This window comes from Trichomycterus rosablanca, chromosome 20, assembly GCF_030014385.1.
Source record: "Trichomycterus rosablanca isolate fTriRos1 chromosome 20, fTriRos1.hap1, whole genome shotgun sequence".
NCBI lineage: Eukaryota > Metazoa > Chordata > Actinopteri > Siluriformes > Trichomycteridae > Trichomycterus > Trichomycterus rosablanca.
The window spans coordinates 13,556,276-13,581,496 of record NC_086007.1 but is presented as its reverse complement, the minus strand read 5'-3'; the positions used below and the strand labels follow the sequence as shown (position 1 = coordinate 13,581,496).

At 35.7% G+C, this 25,221-nt stretch overlaps 1 protein-coding gene across 9 annotated transcripts in view; it reads right to left on the bottom strand.

Moving 5' to 3' along the window:
* bcas3 (BCAS3 microtubule associated cell migration factor) overlaps positions 1–25,221 on the bottom strand; it is a 409,318-nt gene that overhangs the window by 263,079 nt on the left and 121,018 nt on the right. For all 9 annotated transcript variants that reach the window (XM_063016958.1, XM_063016965.1, XM_063016960.1 and 6 more), the window contains exon 16: positions 9,262–9,412. In XM_063016958.1, coding sequence (XP_062873028.1) covers positions 9,262–9,412 — 151 coding nt within the window. The remainder of the gene's footprint in view (positions 1–9,261; positions 9,413–25,221) is intronic.

Below are 25,221 nucleotides of genomic sequence, written 5' to 3'. Positions count from 1 at the left end.
GGTGGTGGTGCGTTAGTGTGTTGTGCTGGTATGAGTGGATAAGACACAGCAGCACTGATGGAGTTTTTAAACACTTCACTGTCACTGCTGGACTGAGAATAGTCCACCAACCAAAAACATCCAGCCAACAGTGCCCCGTGGGCAGTGTCCTGTGACCACTGATGAAGGTCTCGAAGATGACCAACTCAAACGGCAGCAATAGATGAGCGATCGTCTCTGACTTTACATCTACAAGGTGAACCAACTAGGTAGGAGTGTCTAATAGAGTGGACAGTGAGTGGACACAGTATTTAAAAACTCCAGCAGTCCACCACCATGTCAGTGTCACTGCAGTGCTGAGAATGATCCACCACCCAAATAATAACTACTCAGTGGTGGACTTGTGGGGGTCCTGACCATTTCACCTGAACAGGGTGAAAGTAGGCTAAAACAGTATGTAGAAAAACAGATGGACTACAGTCAGTAATTGTAGAACTACAAAGTGCTCCTATATGGTAAATGGAGCTGATAAAATGGACAGTGAGTGTAGAAACAAGGAGGTGGTTTTAATGTTATGGCTTATCAGTGTATGCCATAAATTCAAGCTAGGTAAATCTCGTGATAGTTTTTGCTGGGACAAGGTCATACAAGTACTAATTTAATTATGTATTTTTTTATTATTATTTTATTAATTTTTTTTTTTTCACTTGAGGGGCATTTAAAAACTATCCAGTAAAGTGTTAGTATAGCCTTGTTAAGTTCTTACATGCAACCACTGTTTCTCTGAGCTGATGTCAATGTTCATGTCTGATATTCACATCCATCATTTCTAAAACGGCAAGCTCTAATTGGCTGCTATTATAAATTGTTTAGTATCTTATTTGGCTTTGAGTCCTTAAAAACAAAGTGCTTATAGGTTGAACAAACAGTTGTTGTGTCTGCAGTTGTGATTTAGTCTCTTTGAAGTTAAACGTTTTTTATTTTGTTTACTTCTGATATTTTGTCTACTCCCTGTATATTAATAAACTGCACCTGCTCATTTGGTTTGTATACGTTCAAAGTTAAAACTTACTTTAATGTAAGAAAAAAATTTAAAAGAGCTTTATTTAAAAAAAAAAAAGAAAAGAATAGATTTAAAAACGGCAGCACGCAACATAATATGCAGCACAGAGAGGGAAAGATAGAATGCGAAAGAAATAGTGCGATCACAAGCAGCTAGAACAACTGAACATCAAGCTGAAATATAAAAATGAACGGAATGTATGCAGTCACTCACTGAAGAAATTACAAAGTGAAGCATGCTGGGAATGAATCGGAAAAACTCACCATGGAGTTTTAATGGAAAAACATCCTGCCCCAAAGAGGTAGGGTCTTCATGATGGGAAAGATACACACATACATGGAAAAACCATTATTATTCACTGGGATATACCAGTCAGCACAGAGCGTTCACATGTACATCAAAGAAAGACAAAAACACTTGTATTGTATAGTTATGACAATTTGGCTCGAGACGACTCCGAACAGCATCACTAAACAGTCTGTAAAGTACGTCCAAAATAATCTGGTGATATTCAGTATTATTTCTGTGCTGCTTAGTGCAAGTATTGTGTCCGAGTTAAGTTCTACTAAATAGGAAAGATATTTATTAAAATGTGAGAATATACACTTGAAAACAAAGTTAATTTCTAATATATAAATAAATTCCATGTGAAGCTAGAGCTTAAAGGAATAGATTCACCTCAAATACATAACTACGGTACTACTACTGTCCTAACTGTGTGTATTTAAATATCATCATTGTGTAACATTTGGTAGGTTGTATATGATTTAGGATGCAGGTAGGAAAAAAAGCAGGTGCACGTGTCATTATGTAAGATAGCATGATTACGCAGTAACCAAAAAGCATGAGCGGTGTGTGTTCTATGTGCAGAGAGAATTTACATGTAGTAAAACTAAACATTTTCTTGAGCAGTTAGCATTAAAAGAAATCTTTGGACAGGAAGTAAGATATTAAGATATTAAGTTTAATATGTGGTAAATGTAATATCTATTTTAAGGTTTCGAGCTGGTTATTGGAAGGAGGTCCTTTTAAAATTTTACTATACCTAGCAACTCATCACACCCCTTCCATGACCTGCTAGTAAGACAGCTGAGCACTTAAGAAGGAATGGTACAGGAGATTGTTTTGTACCAACAGCGATCACACAGTATAACAGCTCTTCACTGTGCCGGGACATCACCAAACTAACCTTCGTATACTGGCCGAATCTAAATCCCTGTGTTATATTGTCCGTCCCAATATTGTAGAGTGTGTTAAAGGCGTCAAATTAGGAATTATATATATATATATATATATATATATATATATATATATATATATATATATATATATATATATATACACACACAGCAAAACATTAAATACCTTTTTTTTTTAAATAGAATAACTGTAAAAAAAAAAAAAAACCTTTCTTTTGTTTCAATCCTAATTTCACAAAATGTGCTGACATTTGCTTAATTCTGTGTACTTTGAAATGTCAGCAGAAAACTTGGTCAAAGGTAACTTAACTGATTTAATTCTTTTAACTGATTAAAATCATAATAGCACTATAAATCTGTACATATACAAAATATGCCATGTTAATTTTACAGAGCAGGTGGTATTTACAGGTGGTAGTAGATTGAACACCAGTTGGCCTTAAGACAAATGAATACGTCATCAGCCAGAATGTACAGAACCGAATCAGAGAGGACTGACCCAGAAATTATTTATCAAGTGTAAAAGGGAAATCAACTACAGTACAAAGCTAACATACACATGCTGTCAGCTGTCAGGTAAATTATTCCAATAATATCAGACTTCTTTATTTGATATGAAATGTTTGTTCACAACGTGTGTCAAATATGAAGTCATGCATATATTGCAAACATATCTCATAAAACTATTTATGCCATAAGGGTGCTCATTCTTATAAAATATGCTATAAGCTAAATTTATAAAATTGCTAAATATGAATTTTAAAGCCATGATATCACTTCTCAGTTCATTTTGTTAGCACATGAGTTAAATATTAGCGATATAAGAAATATAGCAACATATTTAAATGCTCAGTCAATATTAATTTATGTATTACAGACCATAGCAAGGGTTCTGAAAAAAGTAATTTAATAATTTCAAATAATCCAATTCATATTTTTCTATTCATATTTTCTCATGTATATATCAATATTACACACTCATTTAATACAGCTTTTTAAGATTATAAGTATCTACAATCCAAAAGCTATTTTTATTATATTTTAGCAGCTGTAATATGACAAACGACAAATAAGACTAAATTTAACGTGTTAGTAATTCCTATTTGACTGAGATTGCAGCTGGACAGATTGCGTTAGGTAAACATGGCAGGTATACACAAGACGTCTTAGTCAAATAGTCGTTCAGACAAGCCAACGATGTTTTTTTTTTTTTTTAATATGCACTTTGGCTAAACCTGATCAAGAGTACTAGTAACAAACTAGTATAATACAAATAAAATACTGGAAATTCATACATATATACATACAATATAATTTTCACATTGACAAATGACATTCTTTCATATAGAAAATTAAAACGAGTGAAAGAGTGATCCCTCAATATGTGTGTGTGTGGAAGATAAGGTAGGCATGAGTGTACACACACACACACACACACACACACACACACACACACACACACACACACACACACACAAGGAATCCTCACACCCCTCTAACCAGAACAGCACACGCACACAATAGACTCAGCACCTGGTGAGTTCCACCACTATTCTGCCAAGTGATTGTTCATACAGGTGTGAATGCATCTGCCCAAAGTCCTGCACACACACACACACACACACACACACACACACACACAAACACACACACACAAACACACACACTGCAGGTTAACGGATGGTGCGTCACTGCTCCTGCACATCCTACATGACTATCCAACCGTATGCAGGAGAACAGGCAACCTGTTCCTGTCTGCTATAAAGGATTGAGTTATTTTCTTTAATACTAAGCCACAATATACAGTATAATCTGGACATTGGCCTCTGACCCCTAAAAAGGCAGCAAGACTTGGTCATTTTGAGCTACAGGTTTGATATGGTTTAAAGCAGAGCCTGAAAAAGACAGGTAGAAGTCTGTGTTCATGCTTACCTTTTTTTTTTTTTTATTGGTGACTTGAGCTAAAAAAGCTGAAACGTTGAACAAATAAATTAAGACAAAAAAAGAAAAATGCCCGCTGATAAGAGAGAATGCACATAGCCAGACTTTGGCTTAAGTCGATATAGATTCTTCAAAACAATGTCGAAGCAAACGAAATGTTAGATTTAGATTATGTTAATTAAAGAATCCCTTACATATACAACTGACTATGTGCCAAAAATCAACATAATTATCAGTGCTCAAAGTGAAACAGTACTCACTTACTCAAGTACCTATCAGGTTATGGGTGATTTATAAGGAACATATATAAACTACATATATAAACTGCACTACCCATGAGGCAGTAGTCAACGCTTACCTGTTCCCATTGTTTCAACAAATCACGTTAATGCTAGTCTAATTAACACTAATTCTTAATGTTTTGCTGATCCTGGCTGATACACATGCCAACATGTGAATAAGGACCTGCACTTTTTCCCACTTCAAACACTAATTATAAGAGTTGTATTAATAGGGTACATCTGTCAACAAGTTCAGCATAAAGCACTACGAGGGCACACGCAGGTATCACTGTACTGAGCCCACTATGGATTCATTGTTCCAAATACACTGCTTTAGATTAACACTCAGCTACATGTATCATGGAAAACAAGCCAGCTGAATGATTAAAAGCAGAGAAAAAAATCAACACTTAATCTCGGGTCTTTGGCTCAACCAGAAAGCTCCTTTAAAGCTCAAAAAGCAACACTCTCACATTTGACTGTTTACGTATACTTAATACTAAGGGTTGGGTACTAAAACATTTCGGAACTAGCTGTTGCTATGGAAATATACAAATAAGTAACATATAAGACAAAGTGCAAGAATTTATGTCTGCAGCTGGCACCACTTTAAAGCTAATACATACAACATTTCTACTAACTGATCACTTTATTAGCAACATCATAGAGCAGCTTATGATTAGAGCAGCCTCAGTTCTTTGTTCCAAAAGGTTTCAACAGTTCCTTTGAGACTGTGATCCATGTTGTCATAACAGCATGCTGTAACATTTGCAGATTTGTAAGTTACACAGTTGATCACTATGTTCATGAAACCAGCCTGAGATGACTTGGCTTGACATGACATAGGCTTCTTTATAGTTTACTGTTGTTGCCTCAAGGCTTTGTGTGTGCCAAGACGTACTTAAACCAGCCTGTCTGACAGCTACAACCAAGTCAAACTCATTAAGATTACAGTTTTTACTCGCATGATGTGTGTTGTGCGGTCACATAAGTGGTTGACTGGATAATTCCAAGAATAAGCAGGTGTACAAGTTTGTAATAAAGTTGTAAAGTTGCTTTAAGACAATGTCCATTGTAAAAAGCGCTATACAAATAAGTTTGAGTTGACCAGTAAAGTATAAAGACATTCAGGAGAAATAAATACATCTAAACATGGTATTCAGTGGCATTCTACATTTTGAAACATGAAATACTAATAAAGTGCTTATATACATTTAAAAAAGGAACACTGCAGAATAATGTTTTGCTTTAGTTAAAAGTGATGAAAAGCATTTATTTCATTAACACTAGTTAACACTAGTCCTTAATGTTTTAAATGTTTAATAGCATTATTATCATTATTATTATTATTTTTTTATTTATATTTATTTGTATTTTTAAAATTTTATTTTTGTATTTTATTTATTTTATTATTTTGTTATTTTATTATTTTTTATTTCTTTATTTTATTTCTTTATTTATTTTTTTGGTGAAAATTGCTCAAAATCATTAATTCATTTGGCAAATTTAACCATGTAGGTCTTTAAATATTTGTCTGTCATAAAAAAAAAAAACATATTAATTTAATCAGACTTCTTAACTTACATGGACTTTTTTTAACACAGTTATCAATGATCAGAAAATCATTACCTTAACTAATACACAGACTTTAAAAATAATCCGCTTCAAAATAAGACACCCATGATAAAAAAAATAAATTCATTAAAAAAATAAAAAAATAAATAAATACATAAATACATAGTTAATTAAAAATAATAAAATACAAAAATAGATGAAAAAAATAAAATAAATAAAAAATAGCTGGGCAAGAACTTGATCTCATACTCTCAGACATTTAATATAACTAAATCCTATAATTAAAGAAAATGATTTAAAGCCACAAGGCACAATTACTGAAACCTCTGCATTTAATCCTATGTGCAGCCTTCCTTTGGCAACATACACACCAGCTGAGTCCTCTATAATGCTTAATGAAACTCAGAAATACAGAGCAGCGGATCTCAAAGCACTTTTCCTGTGCATCTGGATCAACTTTTGGATCACTGCACCTCAGTGTTAGCTTCCTGCCAGATACAGACTATATTTTAGGTTACATTCTTTATAAAGCCTGTGATGCAATCAATCCAAAGTGATTCTCTTAATATAACCAGCGTACGCATTCTTTTCCAGGCTTCTATTGTTAGAAGCTTGTCTATTACTACACTAACAGTGGAATCATTTTCAGACAGGTAGCTCATTTCTCTACATTTTGTTACATTTTATTGGAGTATTATTATTATCACTATTTTTTTTGCAATATTCTTCTACTACAGGACAGCAATAAAGATTAATAAGCTAAAATATAGGCAAAAACATTGGTTACATTTTGTTCATATGAATATGTGTTATGGACCATTTATTTACTTATTTTATAATAAATTCACTTTAATTTTTAGATTTTAATTGTATATAAAACTAAATTTGTTAACCATCTTTACCAAGAGTATCAATAATTCTGAAGCTAACTGTTCATGAAGTTAGATAAGCTATATGTTACATTAGAGTTGTTCATTGTGACAGTAAACCTAAATACTTAGCTTTGTGTTATGAAAATCAAAATCTCCCTATATTTCCAATCTCTTTTCTTTTATTACACCAACCTGTTCAGCAGCAAACGACAAGAACTACTAATATTACCATTAAATCATGAGTCTCTGATTGCCCACCAACAGTAAATCTCTATTTCTATAACAAATCCCTGCTGCATCACTTGTTTCGTTAGCATATTTCCCATTCAAACTTTCTATTTAAATAAAAATAAACAATTGAAATAAGTCGTAATTATGACGAGCCAGTATGTAAATGTACACCGCAGTCGTTGATACGGTTGACCGGTCATAAAGGTTGTGTTCATGTTACACAGTGACAATTCACATGCTATTGTGCGCGTTTGTCACGTTATACAATTAGATCTGAATAATGACTAGAGTAAAGAACAACACAGCTAGGAACATAGCGCTGGGTTTGCATATCCGTCTAACTATATCCATCAAGAATGGGGATTAAGACGGGAATCAAAGTCAGGTCTTCACAACAAATGCAAACTCATTCAGGCTAGGTTTTAAAACCGACACAGTTTGCATGAAATGAGGACGGCTCACTTTCACCATTTTTTTTTCTTTCAATCTAAAAAAATAAATAAATAAATACGTTAGTAACCAGAGGGGTCAAGGTAGGTCCATTTTCTAACAAACACCTGGACTAAAACATTGTACCTCTGATCACTAAAAAAACATACCAGCCAAGCAATGCTTAAGTAAAGAGCGCGGAATCGCCACAAAGCAACAAGGCATCTGTGTGGGTTTATCCCATGTGTTTTCACCAACCTGACCTAAAATCCTCACCATTACACCAGTCCATATATTGCCATTACATTGGAAAAATCCCCCCCCCCCCCCCCCATTAACCACAAATGAGATATATGAGATCAGCCAAGACATACTATACCATGTATACTAAGTTGCACTGGTGCTATGCGACTAATGTAAAGAACAATACTGATGGATGAATGAGATTAAACAGCAAATAAAACACCAGCACACAATGTAATACCAGGTAATTGGAGATATTCTATTAGCCAAATTATAATTGTCCTCAACCTCTGTGTGCAAATGAACTATGGGTTTATTTTAGCTCATTTAAAGAAAACTGATGGCGGATCAGCTTACAAAACCTATCGGCTCTAACTGAGGAGTTACTAGTTTTATTGTTAATAAAACTATTAAAAGCAAATTTTCAGGGAGTTTTTAAATCATTTTGGATATGCTGTAATGACTTGCTGGATCTACAAATCATTTATTATTATTATTTATTATTATATAAATGTTTAAGTCTTCAATAAATTGCTGTAAACTCAGCTAAGGATCCAAGAAAAAAAATTAATTAAAAAACAAAATAAAAAAATAAAAAACTGAATTGAGCAGTAGTCTAGTACCACAGTGGTCTATTGCACTAGTTTAACACAGTGGTATTCCAGAGATCAAATCTCAGTTGGAGTTATCAGCCAGGTCTGGCACCGAGCAAACTCAGTTGGCTGAGTCTGAGGGAGGCCAACAAATTGCACTGCCACTATGAGACTGTCATCTCTGATGTCTGGTTAAGGTGCCTGCACAGGTGGTGCATGAATCACAAATGACACATCATGACTCTTCATATTTGTTCTGGCTGTCTATGAGACTTTGACACTGGCAGTTAAAAAAATAGGCCACTGACTGCATGCATGATAATATGTGGCTCTCAAGGCAGGTGGAAGGGAATGGCAATGAAGAAAATGACTAGATTGGGTAACCTAAATAGAGGAAAGCAACCCATAATAAATAAATAGATAAACACTAAATTGATGCAAAAAAATCGGGGATCCCCAGCAGCAGAAGACAAATTGACTACACCAAAAATTGGGGGGAAAAAACGCATAAAAAAAAAAAAAAAAAAAAAAAAAAAAAAAAAAAAATACATCAAATATTCCACATTAAACCAGAAATAAACTATAAGTGAATATATTACACTAAATAATCAATTTCATGCTTTTTAATCTTTCAATCTACTACATTTCACTTCAGATTGCATTACTTCTAGCACTAGAAGATAAAATAAACATTTTATAAGCATTGTAGCAGACACACTGATTTGCCTCACAGTTTATATTCCAAAAAGTAACCTGGGATGTACAGTATGTCGTACTATAAAGCTCTGAACTGCACCAAGACTGGGTTGGTATCTAAGTGTTAAGCATAGCCTAAGAGTGTTTGTAGAAACTCACCCTGTGCGCTTGGTGATGGTGCCCAGGGTCATGGGCTGCTTGATTTGTGCCAGTGGCTGCACAACTGTCAGACTTGGCAAAGGGGACAGCCGTGGATTTCCCATGTTGTTGTTGGTGAAGTTGTTATAGGAATCTTGGTTGGTAAGTTTAGCTGAAAATAGAAAAAAAAACAGAGTTGGCATGGCATTTAATGTTTAGTGACATCACTAAATGTATATTTAAATATTGGCATGGCAATTGAACAACCAACCCAACAATCATCACTTGAGCCATGACCTCAGTGTCCAGTGCAGGCTTGATTAAACCTAACTAGCTCAAGATGCTACCCTAGTGAGGTGTACGATGACCCCAACTCTTCAAACACACACACACACACACACACACACACACACACACACACACACACACACACACACACACACACACACACACACACACACACAATGCCTTACACACAGCTTGTGCCACACAAGCAAAGCCTTAATGTAATTTGCCCACTTAAAAAGCCTCTTAGTGGAATCGAATAAATTGAAACAATTCTATTGAAGTGAGAATTTGAAAACCAGAAAGGTGGAGGCTAGTTTATGTTTGAACCAGAGCAAATCAGACAGAGCTGTTGCACATATGGAACTGATCAGACATGGCAGTCAATCAGCCTCCGTATCTCCTCAACACTGAGTAAAGTGTCAGCTGTATATTCCTGATACTACTGTCACCGCAACAAGCCAAAGTATCACACACATCTGCTTTATATAGGACATAAAGTATGTTTATAGAAATGAGTGTTTGAACATCAGATTAACTCAGTGTGTATATTGTTTCTAGATAATGCTAAACACATTTTAAACAACTATACAATTATACTTTTATTCATTTATTTTTAAAGCATCTTAAAATTCTGAAAATAAAGGAAATTAAAGATGGTTAGAAATGGCTTCACTTACTTATAGATTTACCATTACTACTGTAGAATAAAAACAAAAAGTATATAACCTTATACACCGATCAGCCATAATATTTAAACCACCCCCTTGTTTCTACACACACTGTCCATGTTATCAGCTTCACTTACCATATAGAAACACTTTGTAGATCTACAATTACTGACTGTAGTCTATCTGTTTCTCTGCATGCATTGTTAACCCCCTTTCATGCTGTTCTTCAATGGTCAGGACTCTCCCAGGACCACTACAGAGTAGGTATTACTTGGGTGGTGGATCATTCTTAGCACTGCAGTGACACTGACATGGTGGTGGTGTTAGTGTGTGTTGTGCTGGTATGAGTGGATAAGACACAGCAGTGCTGCTGGAGTTTTTAAACACCTCACTGTCACTGCTGGACTGAGAATAGTCCACCAACCAAAAACATCCTGTGACCACTGATGAAGGTCTCAAAGATGACCAACTCAAACAGCAGCAATAGATGAGCGATCGTCTCTGACTTTACATCTACAAGGTGGACCAACTAGGTAGGAGTGTCTAATAGAGTGGACAGTGAGTGGACACAGTATTTAAAAACTCCAGCAGCATTGCTGTGTCTTATCCACTCATACCAGCACAACACACACTAACACCACCACCATGTCAGTGTCAATGCAGTGCTGCGAATGATCCACCACCTAAATAATACCTGCTCTGTGGTGGTCCTGTGGGGGTAGAACAGGGTAAAAGCAGGCTAAAAAAGTATGTAGAGAAATAGATGGACTTGAGTCAGTAATTGTAGAACTACAAAGTGCTTCTATATGGTGGAGCTGATAAAATGGACAGTGAGTGGAGAAAGAAGGTGGTCATAATGTTATGCCTAATCGAAGTATATATATGCAACGTACTACACATATGTATATATGCAACGTACGACACATTTTTTGTCTATTTTATTTATGCATTTTCTCCCATGTTTCTCCCAATTCAGCGTAGTCAACTTGTCTTCTGCTGCTGGGGGTCCCTGATTGCATTTGCTCTGACCCATGCGCAGTCCTTAGCGGACCCTTTCTTTTTCACCAATGCATTCTGTACAGGCACCTCTATCTGCTAATCAAGGTCCTTGCACAGCGTTAGAAGACCCCATCCACATAGTCCGGTCATCCCGCCCTAGCAGATACGGTAGCCAATTAGTCTCTGCTGCAGGCACTGGCAATTATGCCTGCTAGATGGCGCCCAGCCGACCGGTGGCAACGCCAAGTTTCAAACCGAGGAGTTCAGAATCTCGGTGCTGGTGTGCTAGAGGAATATTTCTTTCTTTTTTTATTTAAAAGTCAAAAAGAGATACATTGTGCAAAATGTAAAGTTGCAGTCAATATACTACCATTACATTTGAACAGAAACAGAATAAAGTCTGAAACTAAAGTGCAATGTACTACACATTTTTTTGACGAATAAACAATTATACAGATTTTTTTAATATAAATATTGGCAAATATTTATTACAATAAATTTTTTTAACAAAATGAGTTATGCTGTATTTAATAGAATGGATGTAGAAACAGTGCATAAAACACTGCTGCAAGCTTCATTAATACCTCTGTATGTTGGTCAAAGTGAAAGGCTCAAGATTAAGCTGATGTGTGTTAATTAAAATGTGCATGTTCACCTTAACAAAATTGCTTTTAAAGCTAATGTTTGTCTAATAATAATAATTTTCCATCAGAGCTAATTGTTAATGTAAGCACTGTTTTGATTTGAACTGACCATTTAATTCTTCCGGACTGCTGGAAACTGCAAAGGACAGCTGTGAGTTTAGGGTAGGAATTGACGGAAATGATCATAATTCATGTATAAAATTCATGTACAAGTGTCTGACAAAAAATTTGAATTAGAGGGGCTATTGGAGTAGATGCCACATAGCAATTTTTTTTTTTTTTAATGTGCGTCACAGTGTCCCACCTACCAAAGACATGAGAAAGGCAGATTGGCTGTTCTAAATAGCCACTAGGTAAAAGTGTGTGAGTGATGTCTGTTGGCTGCCTGCTGAGAAACTGGTGCCCTGTTTAGGGTGTATTTCTTACCAGAACCCAGTATTTCCATGTGAAACTAAAGTCATTCCAATCAGGATAAAGTGGATGAATAAACAGATAAATGAATATGTTAATTCCAATAAAAGCTCTAATATATGTATAATTAGAGCACTCATTTATGTATATGTAGGGTACCAATATATGTATATTATAAGTAGGGCAATAACATGTATATTATATGTAAAGCACTCATTTATGTATACAGTGTATCACAGAAGTGAGTACACCCCTCACATTTCTGCAGATATTTAAGTATATCTTTTCATGGGACAACACTGACAAAATGACACTTTGACACAATGAAAAGTAGTCTGTGTGCAGCTTATATAACAGTGTAAATTTATTCTTCCCTCAAAATAACTCAATATACAGCCATTAATGTCTAAACCACCGGCAACAAAAGTGAGTACACCCCTAAGAGACTACACCCCTAAATGTCCAAATTGAGCACTGCTTGTCATTTTCCCTCCAAAATGTCATGTGATTTGTTAGTGTTACTAGGTCTCAGGTGTGCATAGGGAGCAGGTGTGTTCAATTTAGTAGTACAGCTCTCACACTCTCTCATACTGGTCACTGAAAGTTCCAACATGGCACCTCATGGCAAAGAACTCTCTGAGGATCTTAAAAGACGAATTGTTGCACTACATGAAGATGGCCAAGGCTACAAGAAGATTGCCAACACCCTGAAACTGAGCTGCAGCACAGTGGCCAAGATCATCCAGCGTTTTAAAAGAGCAGGGTCCACTCAGAACAGACCTCGCGATGGTCGTCCAAAGAAGCTGAGTGCACGTGCTCAGCATCACATCCAACTGCTGTCTTTGAAAGATAGGCGCAGGAGTGCTGTCAGCATTGCTGCAGAGATTGAAAAGGTGGGGGGTCAGCCTGTCAGTGCTCAGACCATACACCGCACACTACATCAAATTGGTCTGCATGGCTGTCACCCCAGAAGGAAGCCTCTTCTGAAGTCTCTACACAAGAAAGCCCGCAAACAGTTTGCTGAAGACATGTCAACAAAGGACATGGATTACTGGAACCATGTCCTATGGTCTGATGAGACCAAGATTAATTTGTTTGGTTCAGATGGTCTCAAGCATGTGTGGCGGCAATCAGGTGAGGAGTACAAAGATAAGTGTGTCATGCCTACAGTCAAGCATGGTGGTGGGAATACCATGGTCTGGGGCTGCATGAGTGCAGCAGGTGTTGGGGAGTTACATTTCATTGAGGGACACATGAACTCCAATATGTACTGTGAAATACTGAAGCAGAGCATGATCCCCTCCCTCCGGAAACTGGGTCGCAGGGCAGTGTTCCAGCATGATAATGACCCCAAACACACCTCTAAGACGACCACTGCTTTATTGAAGAGGCTGAGGGTAAAGGTGATGGACTGGCCAAGCATGTCTCCAGACCTAAACCCAATAGAACATCTTTGGGGCATCCTCAAGCGGAAGGTGGAGGAGCGCAAAGTCTCGAATATCCACCAGCTCCGTGATGTCATCATGGAGGAGTGGAAAAGCATTCCAGTGGCAACCTGTGAAGCTCTGGTAAACTCCATGCCCAGGAGAGTTAAGGCAGTTCTGGGAAATAATGGTGGCCACACAAAATATTGACACTTCAGGAACTTTCACTAAGGGGTGTACTCACTTTTGTTGCCGGTGGTTTAGACATTAATGGCTGTATATTGAGTTATTTTGAGGGAAGAATAAATTTACACTGTTATATAAGCTGCACACAGACTACTTTTCATTGTGTCAAAGTGTCATTTTGTCAGTGTTGTCCCATGAAAAGATATACTTAAATATCTGCAGAAATGTGAGGGGTGTACTCACTTTTGTGATACACTGTATGTAGGGTACCGATATATGTATATTATAAGTAGGGCAATAACATGTATATTATATGTAAAGCACTCATTTATGTATATGTAGGGTATCGATATATGTATATTATAAGTAGGGCAATAACATGTATATTATATGTAAAGCACTCATTTATGTATATGTAGGGTACCGATATATGTATATTATAAGTAGGGCAATAACATGTATATTATATGTAAAGCACTCATTTATGTATATGTAGGGTATCGATATATGTATATTATAAGTAGGGCAATAACATATGTATATTATATGTATAGCACTAATTTATGTATATGTAGAGCAATAATTTATGTATATGTAGAGCACTAATATATGTATATTATAAGTAGGGAACTAACATATGTATATTATATGTAGGGCAATAACATATGTATATGTATAGCACTAATTTATGTATATGTATAGCACTAATTTATGTATATGTAGAGCTCTAATATGTGTGTATTATAAGTAAGGCAATAACATTTGTATATTATATGTATAGCACTAATTTATGTATATGTAGAGCACTAATTTATGTATATGTAGAGCACTAATTTATGTATATGTAGAGCACTAATATGTGTGTATTATAAGTAAGGCAATAACATTTGTATATTATATGTATAGCACTAATTTATGTATATGTAGAGCACTAATATATGTATAAGTAGGGCAATAACATATGTATATTATATGTATAGCACTAATTTATGTATATGTAGAGCACTAATTGTATATTATAAGTAGGGCAATAACATATGTATATTATATGTATAGCACTAATTTATGTATATGTAGAGCAATAATTTATGTATATGTAGAGCACTAATATATGTATATTATAAGTAGGGAACTAACATATGTATATTATATGTATAGCACTAATTTATGTATATGTAGAGCAATAATTTATGTATATGTAGAGCACTAATATATGTATATTATAAGTAGGGCAATAACATATGTATATTATATGTATAGCACTAATTTATGTATATGTAGAGCAATAATTTATGTATATGTAGAGCACTAATATATGTATATTATAAGTAGGGAACTAACATATGTATATTATATGTAGGGCAATAACATATGTATATGTATAGCACTAATTTATGTATATGTATAGCACTAATTTATGTATATGTAGAGCTCTAATATGTGTGTATTATAAGTAAGGCAATAACATTTGTATATTATATGTATAGCACTAATTTATGTATATGTAGAGCACTAATTTATGTATATGTAGAGCACTAATTTATGTATATGTAGAGCACTAATATGTGTGTATTATAAGTAAGGCAATAACATTTGTATATTATATGTATAGCACTAATTTATGTATATGTAGAGCACTAATATATGTATAAGTAGGGCAATAACATATGTATATTATATGTATAGCACTAATTTATGTATATGTAGAGCACTAATTGTATATTATAAGTAGGGCAATAACATATGTATATTATATGTATAGCACTAATTTATGTATATGTATATCACTAATTTAGGTATATGTAGAGCACTAATATATGTATATTATAAGTAGGGCAATACATATGTATATAATATGTATAGCACTAATTTATGTATATGTATATCACTAATTTAGGTATATGTAGAGCACTAATATATATATATTATAAGTAGGTCACTAGCATATGTATAGCACTAATTTATGTATATGTATAGCAGCAATTTATGTATATGTAGAACACCAGTATATGTATATTATAAAAAGGGCACTGATATAAGTAAAATATAAGTAGAGCCCTAGTACATGTATAATTTATACAGAGCACCAATATACGTATATTATAGGAAGGGCACTAACATATGCATAGCAGTAATTTATGTATATGTAGAGCACCAATATATGTATATTATAAATGGGGCACTAACATAAGTAAAATATAAGTAGAGCACTAGTATATGTGTAATATATGTAGAGCACTAATATATGCACAATATATGTATAGCACTAATTTATGTATATGCAGAGCACTAATATACAGGGGTTGGACAAAATAACTGAAACACCTGGTTTTAGACCACAATAATTTATTAGTATGGTGTAGGGCCTCCTTTTGCGGCCAATACAGCGTCAATTCGTCTTGGAAATGACATATACAAGTCCTGCACAGTGGTCAGAGGGATTTTAAGCCATTCTTCTTGCAGGATAGTGGCCAGGTCACTACGTGATGCTGGTGGAGGAAAACGTTTCCTGACTCGCTTCTCCAAAACACCCCAAAGTGGCTCAATAATATTTAGATCTGGTGACTGTGCAGGCCATGGGAGATGTTCAACTTCACTTTCATGTTCATCAAACCAATCTTTCACCAGTCTTGCTGTGTGTATTGGTGCATTGTCATCCTGATACACGGCACCGCCATTGGATGCACATGGTCCTCCAGAATGGTTCGGTAGTCCTTGGCAGTGACGCGCCCATCTAGCACAAGTATTGGGCCAAGGGAATGCCATAATATGGCAGCCCAAACCATCACTGATCCACCCCCATGCTTCACTCTGGGAATGCAACAGTCTGGGTGGTATGCTTCTTTGGGGCTTCTCCACATCGTAACTCTCCCGGATGTGGGGAAAACAGTAAAGGTGGACTCATCAGAGAACAATACATGTTTCACATTGTCCACAGCCCAAGATTTGCGCTCCTTGCACCATTGAAACCGACGTTTGGCATCGGCACGAGTGACCAAAGGTTTGGCTATAGCAGCCCGGCCGTGTATATTGACCCTGTGGAGCTCCCGACGGACAGTTCTGGTGGAAACAGGAGAGTTGAGGTGCACATTTAATTCTGCCGTGATTTGGGCAGCCGTGGTTTTATGTTTTTTGGATTCAATCCGGGTTAGCACCCGAACATCCCTTTCAGACAGCTTCCTCTTGCGTCCACAGTTAATCCTGTTGGATGTGGTTTGTCCTTCTTGGTGGTATGCTGACATTACCCTGGATACCGTGGCTCTTGATACATCACAAAGACTTGCTGTCTTGGTCACAGATGCGCCAGCAAGACGTGCACCAACAATTTGTCCTCTTTTGAACTCTGGTATGTCACCCATAATGTTGTGTGCATTGCAATATTTTGAGCAAAACTGTGCTCTTACCCTGCTAATTGAACCTTCACACTCTGCTCTTACTGGTGCAATGTGCAATTAATGAAGATTGGCCACCAGACTGGTCCAATTTAGCCATGAAACCTCCCACACTAAAATGACAGGTGTTTCAGTTATTTTGTCCAACCCCTGTATGTATATTATAAGTAGGGCACTAATATATGCGTAATACAAGTAGAGCACTAGTATATGTATAATATAAGTAGAGCACTGATATACTGTATGTATAATATGTCTTATATGACACTTCGCTTAAAAAATCCTTTTACATCACTAAGCTTATAGATTGCCCCCCAAAAAAGAGCTGTTAATGTGTCTAGTGCAGCCCATCCACCATGTCCAACAAATACATGTAAGAAAAAGACTTGCTGATTTGTTTGCCTCCTAATCAATCTCGTCCCTCCAAAGCATCCTAACATTTGTGCAAACAATTTAAAATGACCCATTCTTGGGAACAATAAGCCCGAATAACAGAACCCTGTACGTTAAATGCATGCTTTAATTATTGAAGTTCAAGTGCTGTTTTTCCACCCTCGTTAAGTCTTCAGACCGACTTAGCAGTCTTAGAACTTTTTGCAAAACATGAGGTAGGAGCCCTCGTCGAGCAAAGGAGTAAATCCTAAAAACACAAAACCTTATTATGTTGGACAGAAAGTGCAGAGAACAGCCGTGCACCAGTGTTCTGAAGGGGTTTTAGATCATTACCCAGTCGCTCTGTTTCAGTAATGCGCAGAAACGTTGGCTTTGTGCTTACCCAGAGAGGCTATTTAGGCCTCATCGTCCTCAATAAAGCTGGGCTTTTTCTGGAGACATTACATAAACCCCCCAATCCCCTCCACCCGCCCCATTCTACGCAGCGCCAGGCTCTCAAGGGCCCTTCACATTTCAAAACCACTACACCCCAAGCGCAGCTACCTTTTGTGCATGAGAGCAGCAGAAAAGAAAAGGAATTTGAACAGGAAGCAGCCTGAAAACCCATAATGGTGCTTCTGACGGACAAAGCCGAGGAGAAAGGGGAAGAGAAAAAAATCGTAATGAATTTAGCATCTTTCCAGGAAAACATACTCTGCCTCGTATGCCTTGCTTCTCCATCATTTTAACATCTGACTAAAATCCACACGACACGCACCACGGCAGCTACGTTTACAGCACGGCGATGCAAAGTCCTCAAACCCTGACCATGCCTCAGAAACTCTCTTAAGAACCAGTTAGTGACGGGCTCTCATGATGCAAAGCGGATGAAAAGCTGGCCCGGCCTACTTGGCTGAAAGCCTCAGAATTGGCACGTCTAGGTGTGCGAGGTGACCGGTCCTTGCAAGCAATTCTAGCAAGCCATTATTTGATTAATGAATTGTGCGCGAGAGCTTGCGCAGTGATACATGACAGGCCGATGGAAAGAAGATCCATCGATGCAAATCCACAGCCGTTGCAGGCCTCGCTCCAAAAGCAGGTCTGGGTCACGCTGTCACCCGACCCCTTCCGATCCTGCTCACTCTGCCCCATTTGCATTTTCTTCTAATGGCGCAGAGTTGCCTGGCCTGACACTAATATCTTTGTTTTTCTCTCACAAGCTGTTTTATTTGCATCTAGGAAAGTGTGGATTGTGCTTTTGGTCCTGAAGAGAACCACGACAAACCACAACACCTTCAACAACTCCTAAGAGGCTGAGATGGGTTTTTTTTCTACAGCATTTCCAATACCGTGGCCTACACGGCACTTATGCTCAGCTTATGCTCCGGGAATACTTTGATATACGCCGTTCCTCCCCGTCAGTTCCTTTTCCCTGTGCAAGATTCACAGACATGCTCGAGCCAAAGTGTCAGGACAAGAGGCGGAGATTCGAAAAGAACAGAAGGAGAAGAGAGCGAGAACAGGCAGGAAGGAGGAACAATTGCAAGAGGTAAAGAACTGTCATGACGAGTCTGGCTGTGCCAATTCCCAGAACCATCATCATTTAAATACTCACTTCCAGGGAAGAAAAAAAAAAAAAGAAAGCCGAGGCCTGAAAGTGCCGGATAAAAGTAATCCCACCGGACAAAGTGAAAACAAATTAAAAGGGCCATTATAAAACACAGATGCTGTAAAGAAAATAAACTTCACAAGATTTACTGTTTTCTGAGGAAATCGGACTTTGGTGGAAAAGACATCAGCGATGACTCCTGAGTAACGGCAAAGCACAGCCAAGGTTACGTTTCCCCTACTTTTTTCAGTACAGTATCTCTCGTACTACTTATTTCAATACTGTAAAATGGAAAGCTGCCATTAAGTGAATGGATGTGTGACTAGAATTTTATTTTTAAGATTATCCTATAAAACTGTGCTTGACATGGTGTGCATTTTGTTGATATCAAAATCATTTAAATGAAATGAAGTGTAGGAACAGTTTTGATGTATTTAAAAAAAGCTTTAATGCTGTATTTACACCACTAAACTAAACAACTTGCAAAAATTAAATAATTTAAATGACTAATTATACTGTTTAACGATTTATGATTATGAAGGATTATTATTATTATTATTATTAATAATAATAATAATAATAATAATAACAATAATAACAATGTAAAAAGTAATAAAATACTAATAAAATAATAATAATAATTATTATTATTTTAAACAATTTGAAAATATTTATTATTAATATTATTATTGTTATTATTATTATTAATGCCCTTTTTATTTACTGAAAGTGTATGCATATAAAATTGTCATTTAAAAACAATGTAATTTGTCATGGATTTATTTATTGTAAGGAAAAATAGTTCATATTTTCCTTATCTTTATATATAAAAAAAAAAAGACTTTTTTAAGTGACTAATTATACTGTTTAAAAATGTACGATTATTACTATTGTAATTATATTGATAAATTAATTTCATTAATTTATGCAAATAATAATAATAATAATAATAAAATAAAAAATTATTATTATTAATAATTATTATTATTAGTAAAACAATTTTAAAATATAAATATTACAAATTATTATTATTATTATTATTAACTGCCTTTTTATTTTGTGAAAGTGTATGCATATCAAATTGTCATTTAAGAACAATTTGTGTCATGGATTTATTTATTTTTAAAGAAAAATATTTTCCTGATCTTTAAATAAAAAAAAGACATTTTAAGTGACTAATTATACTGTTTAACAATTTATGATTATTATGATTATTATTATTTTTGTAATTATATTAATTATAATAAATATATTTCATTATTTTACAATAATAATAATAATAATAGATATGATATTATTATTATTATTATTATTAAATCCATATATTATTATTATTAAAACTATTTAAAGATATAAATATTATATATTCTTATTCTTAATTATTATAATTATTATTACGTTATTTTTTTATTCACTAAGTGTATGCATATCAAATTGTCATTTTAGAACTATGTGATTTGTCTTGGATTTATTTTGAAGAAAAATGATTCATATTTTCCTGATTTTTAAAATATAAGTTTGTCGAATCATAATAATGAAATCCATTCAGATAACTAGTTAAATACATGTGGAAAACTGAGATGTGAATTCATGTCTTACCATCTCCAACTCTAAATATTCTTTAAAATATGTTTAAACTAAAACTGCTGTACTCTAATCATTTCAAAGTTCATTAAAATCTAAATGCACATGTTAAAGCATTCATGCTTAATGATAAATCAGATACAAGAGTTTGCAGCTCATCAGGCCAGCACCTTGGTGACAGTGGGAATGTGTACTCTTCTGGGGCTCAGATGACACCATTATTAGAAGCATATGTGAGGAAGTTTGTTTGGGAGAGTCTGTTTGGAAGTGGGAGGGGGTGTGTGTGTGTGTGGAACTCTGAATCTTTCACCTCTGATGAGCAGAGTGAGCGAACGGGGCATGAGCGGATGAACAGGAAGGCATCCAAAGACTCAATCAATGCTCCTCAGCATGTGGCTCTGATCAACAGACAGTAATCTGATCATGTCAATTTATTTATGGCTGAGTGGGAGCGTAGCTGGTTTTCTAAGTCACGAATGCCTATGACAATAAAATTCAACATTAAATAATATATACATGTATATTTTACGATACAGTCGTAATTATTTAACCCCTCTGACCATAAAAGGTATTATGGTGATAGGTATCAAGTTGAAAGAAAATTTACTACAAGAAGTCTTAGTAAATAGAGGAAAAATATTTATTAACACATACAAGCAGCTTTAATAAGTCAAAATTTTTTAAAATGCATTTTCTCCCTTTTTCTCCCGATTTTAGCGCGTCCAATTTTTACCCAATTGTGTTATGCTTCCTCTCCACTAGAGCTGACCCCCGCCCTGATTGAGGAGAGCGAGACTGCCACACTCCCCCTCTGACATGTGAGCAGGAGCCAACTGCATCTTTTCACCTGCACAAGGCGAGTTCATATGCCAATCAGCTTTGTGCACGGAGAGCCACACCCTAATCAACCAGCCAGCAGAGGTCGAAATTCACTCAGTTATGAGGAGTCCCTATCCGGCTCATCCTACCCTATAAACAACAGCCAATCGTTGTTCATGCAGCCGCCCAGCCCAGCCGGATGGTAGAGCTGAGATTCGATACGATGTATTCGAAATCCCAGCTCTGGTGTGCTAGCGTGTTTTTACCGCTGCGTCACCTGAGTGGCCGAGTCGACACAATTTTAAGTTTAAATGAAATATATTGGACAAATATACCGTACAATGTACTATTTTGTAATTCCCAGCCTCAGTACTTGGTGGAACATCCTTTTGCCTTGATAAGCTCTAATAAGTGAATCTGGACAGGTCTAACAACCCTCTGACACCTCTCTTGTGGAATCTTCACCCATTCATCTCCTGCAGAAGTACCCAGCTCATTAGGTTTGATGGTTTCAGTGCCGCAACTGCTTTCTTTGAGTCCTGCCAAAGATTTCCCATGGATTAAAATCTGGAGACTAAGAAGGTCAATACAGGATCTTCCAAGACTGGTTCCTTAACCAGCTTTAGTTGACATGGATGTGCTGCTGAGAAGTTTAATTACCTTCAAGGTCCAATTTTTCCACAAAAGGTAGAACATTCCTCCTCAAAGATATTTTGATGAATCCACGCCAGTCACATGATCAACTATGCCAGTTACTGTAGCAGAAATATCTGACCCACCTCCATGTTTGACCATGGGAATAGTATTCTTCTGGTAATAAGCCTCGCCCTTCTTGTGCCAGACAACAACGCTCATCCATACCTTCAAACAGTTCCAATTTTTATTTGACACTCATTTAGGCTATCCAAATTCCACCTGGTGTTTTCCAATCGACAGTTCCTTTGCCTTTTGGTCAAGAATTTCATGTGTAGAGGAGTTTGGCCATGACGTGCTTGGTCGTGAGGTGATGTTATTATGGTTGCCACTGACACATTTGTTCCAGCCTTTATCAGGTCATTAAGTGTTTGCAGCTTCAAGGGGTTATATGTTGTTGTCCTGATGAGATTTTGCTTAGGCCTCTGGGCTTTATCCCATGACTAGGCAGGTGCTGAACCATAAGTTTGGAACTTCCTGACAATGCTGCCAATGGCGTCTTAGTCAAGGTTTAAAGTCTTTGAAATCTTCTAATACCCATTGCCCCCTTTGGTGCAATGAAATGATCTGCTCTCAGTATTTGAGACAGCTCATTCTAGCACACCTTGAACACATGAATCTCTGGTTGGTGTTTATATAACACACAAAGCTGAAGCAAATTAAGGTTATTTATGTTGTAACCCAACTTTAGATCTTACAGACTAGCATCAGGCTTTAAGATCGTCAATATAATGAAAGTCAGTAGTTTTAACAAAATATCCTGCTACTCTAAAATACTGCATCACTAAGGGTGCACTGATGTGTCCCTTCACAGTGGCTAGGTTCACATAATCCCATGAGCCTTCTGTATTTGTCAGCCCAACCCAGGACTCAAACCTCTGTTCCCAGCTGCATGGCTCTTTTCAATATGCCATACAAAGTCATTACGTGCTCACCATGTATGTGTGGTTTTCAGAACCACGGTACATTGACTGGTGAGGACCTTATAAGTAGTTTACAAACACAATTATTAAATGTAATTATTACATACGGTTATAGTAGGTTTTCCAAAAATGCTGACTCCTAGCTAGAACATGGACAAGTGATCTCTTGGCAGGAAGTCAGGGAAAAACTAAACTGACACCTTACGCTGAGAATAGAGCTGTCTGTATTGTCAGCTATTTATTTATTGTCCTTTAAAAATCAGCACCTTTAAGCTCGACTGAAGATGCTGATCACATAAACAAAGTAAAAGCAAAAACAGAAACTTGTGTCCTGTGCTAAACCTTTGCTGAAGAAGACACTATTTATTTGTCTAAGTTTATGTTTCCTTTCATTAGCATTACCACTTTATAGCCACATGGACAATTTATTAGTTTAAAATGAACTGCTCTTAAGTTCATTTGGGATTCATTTGGGAAGCGAAGAACCTGCGGCTATACAATGGTAACAATTAAAGGAAACATCTGTTGCAAAAGTCCTTTCAAATGGCTGGTATCTTACTTGAACAATGAAAGACTATCTGACTCAAAATAAATTAAATATGCAGCATCTTAACAATATACCACCAGCTCGGACTGAACTGCACGTAAACTTTTGGCAGTTTATTAATATGAGGCTTGTTAACTTGAAAGGTAATTTGCTATAAAGCCTATTAGCCCTATTGGAAATGTAAAGTCATGTAATTTAGATACAATAGAAATAGAAAATATTTGCTTTTTACACAGCTAATTACCCAACTCCCAGTGCAGTCTACTCCCCTGAACAAATGTTGTTTAAGATTAAAAAAGAGAGATACATGATCAGAACATTTAAGTCAATTATGGCAAAAGAAAGACAATAAAATATAGCAATGTTTCCAATAAATAAATAAATAAATAAAATAAAATAAGCAGTACATAAAAGATGTACATTTTTAAATTAAATATATTACACATTTAAATGTGAAATCTAAGGTAATGAAATATATAATTAATTTGTAAATAGTGACATACAGGAAAGTGCAGTGCTTTAGGTCATGAGAAGTGTCAAAAACATAAATCGTCATGTGGGAAAGAGCAACATACATCATCAACTTCAAACTGCCTGATTAATTTAGACCAGTCACGTACTAGTCTTCACAGGAGCCAAACCTGAGTGTAAAAACTGAGCTCTAAATCCTCTGATACTGATACTAAGGCTCTTGTGAATGCCATGCCACCATCTGGCAAGATAGAAACATTTATTTTATAAAAGCTATAGTTTAATCTGGTTCTATCTATCTATCTATCTATCTATCTATCTATCTATCTATCTATCTATCTATCTATCTATCTATCTATCTATCTATCTATCTATCTATCTATCTATCTATCTTTTAACGCTGTGTTTACTCTTGTGAGTTACATTCACAGGAGGAAAGGTTTATGTGGGTGCTTGTATAGTTTAATCTGGTTAATTTCAGGTTGCAGTTTAGCTAAACACTTGGTGCAAATTATTAGAATAAAGCTAAATATTTGTCAATATTTCTCACAGCTTTTCTCTCACAGCCTGATCAGCACAGTTCAGAATGATCACTATAAAACTTGGAGAAATACAACTTTGACTATTATTTGAGACTTTTATTCAATTTTAAAGTATAATAACAATATTATAGAAATGTCAATAAAATGATAAATGATTATTAATTTATAAGTAAAAGTATAATTTAAATACTAATAATATAAATTAATTAAATAAATAAATGCACAGCATATAATCTTGTGCCTAGAGTTTTGTTTGTTTGTTTATTAGGATTTTAACGTCATGCTTTAACTTTGGTTACATTCATGACAGGAATGGTAGTTACTCATTAGATCATCAGTTCACAAGGTTATATCAAACACAGTCATGGACAATTTAGTCTCTCCAATTCTTCTCACTTGCATGTCTTTG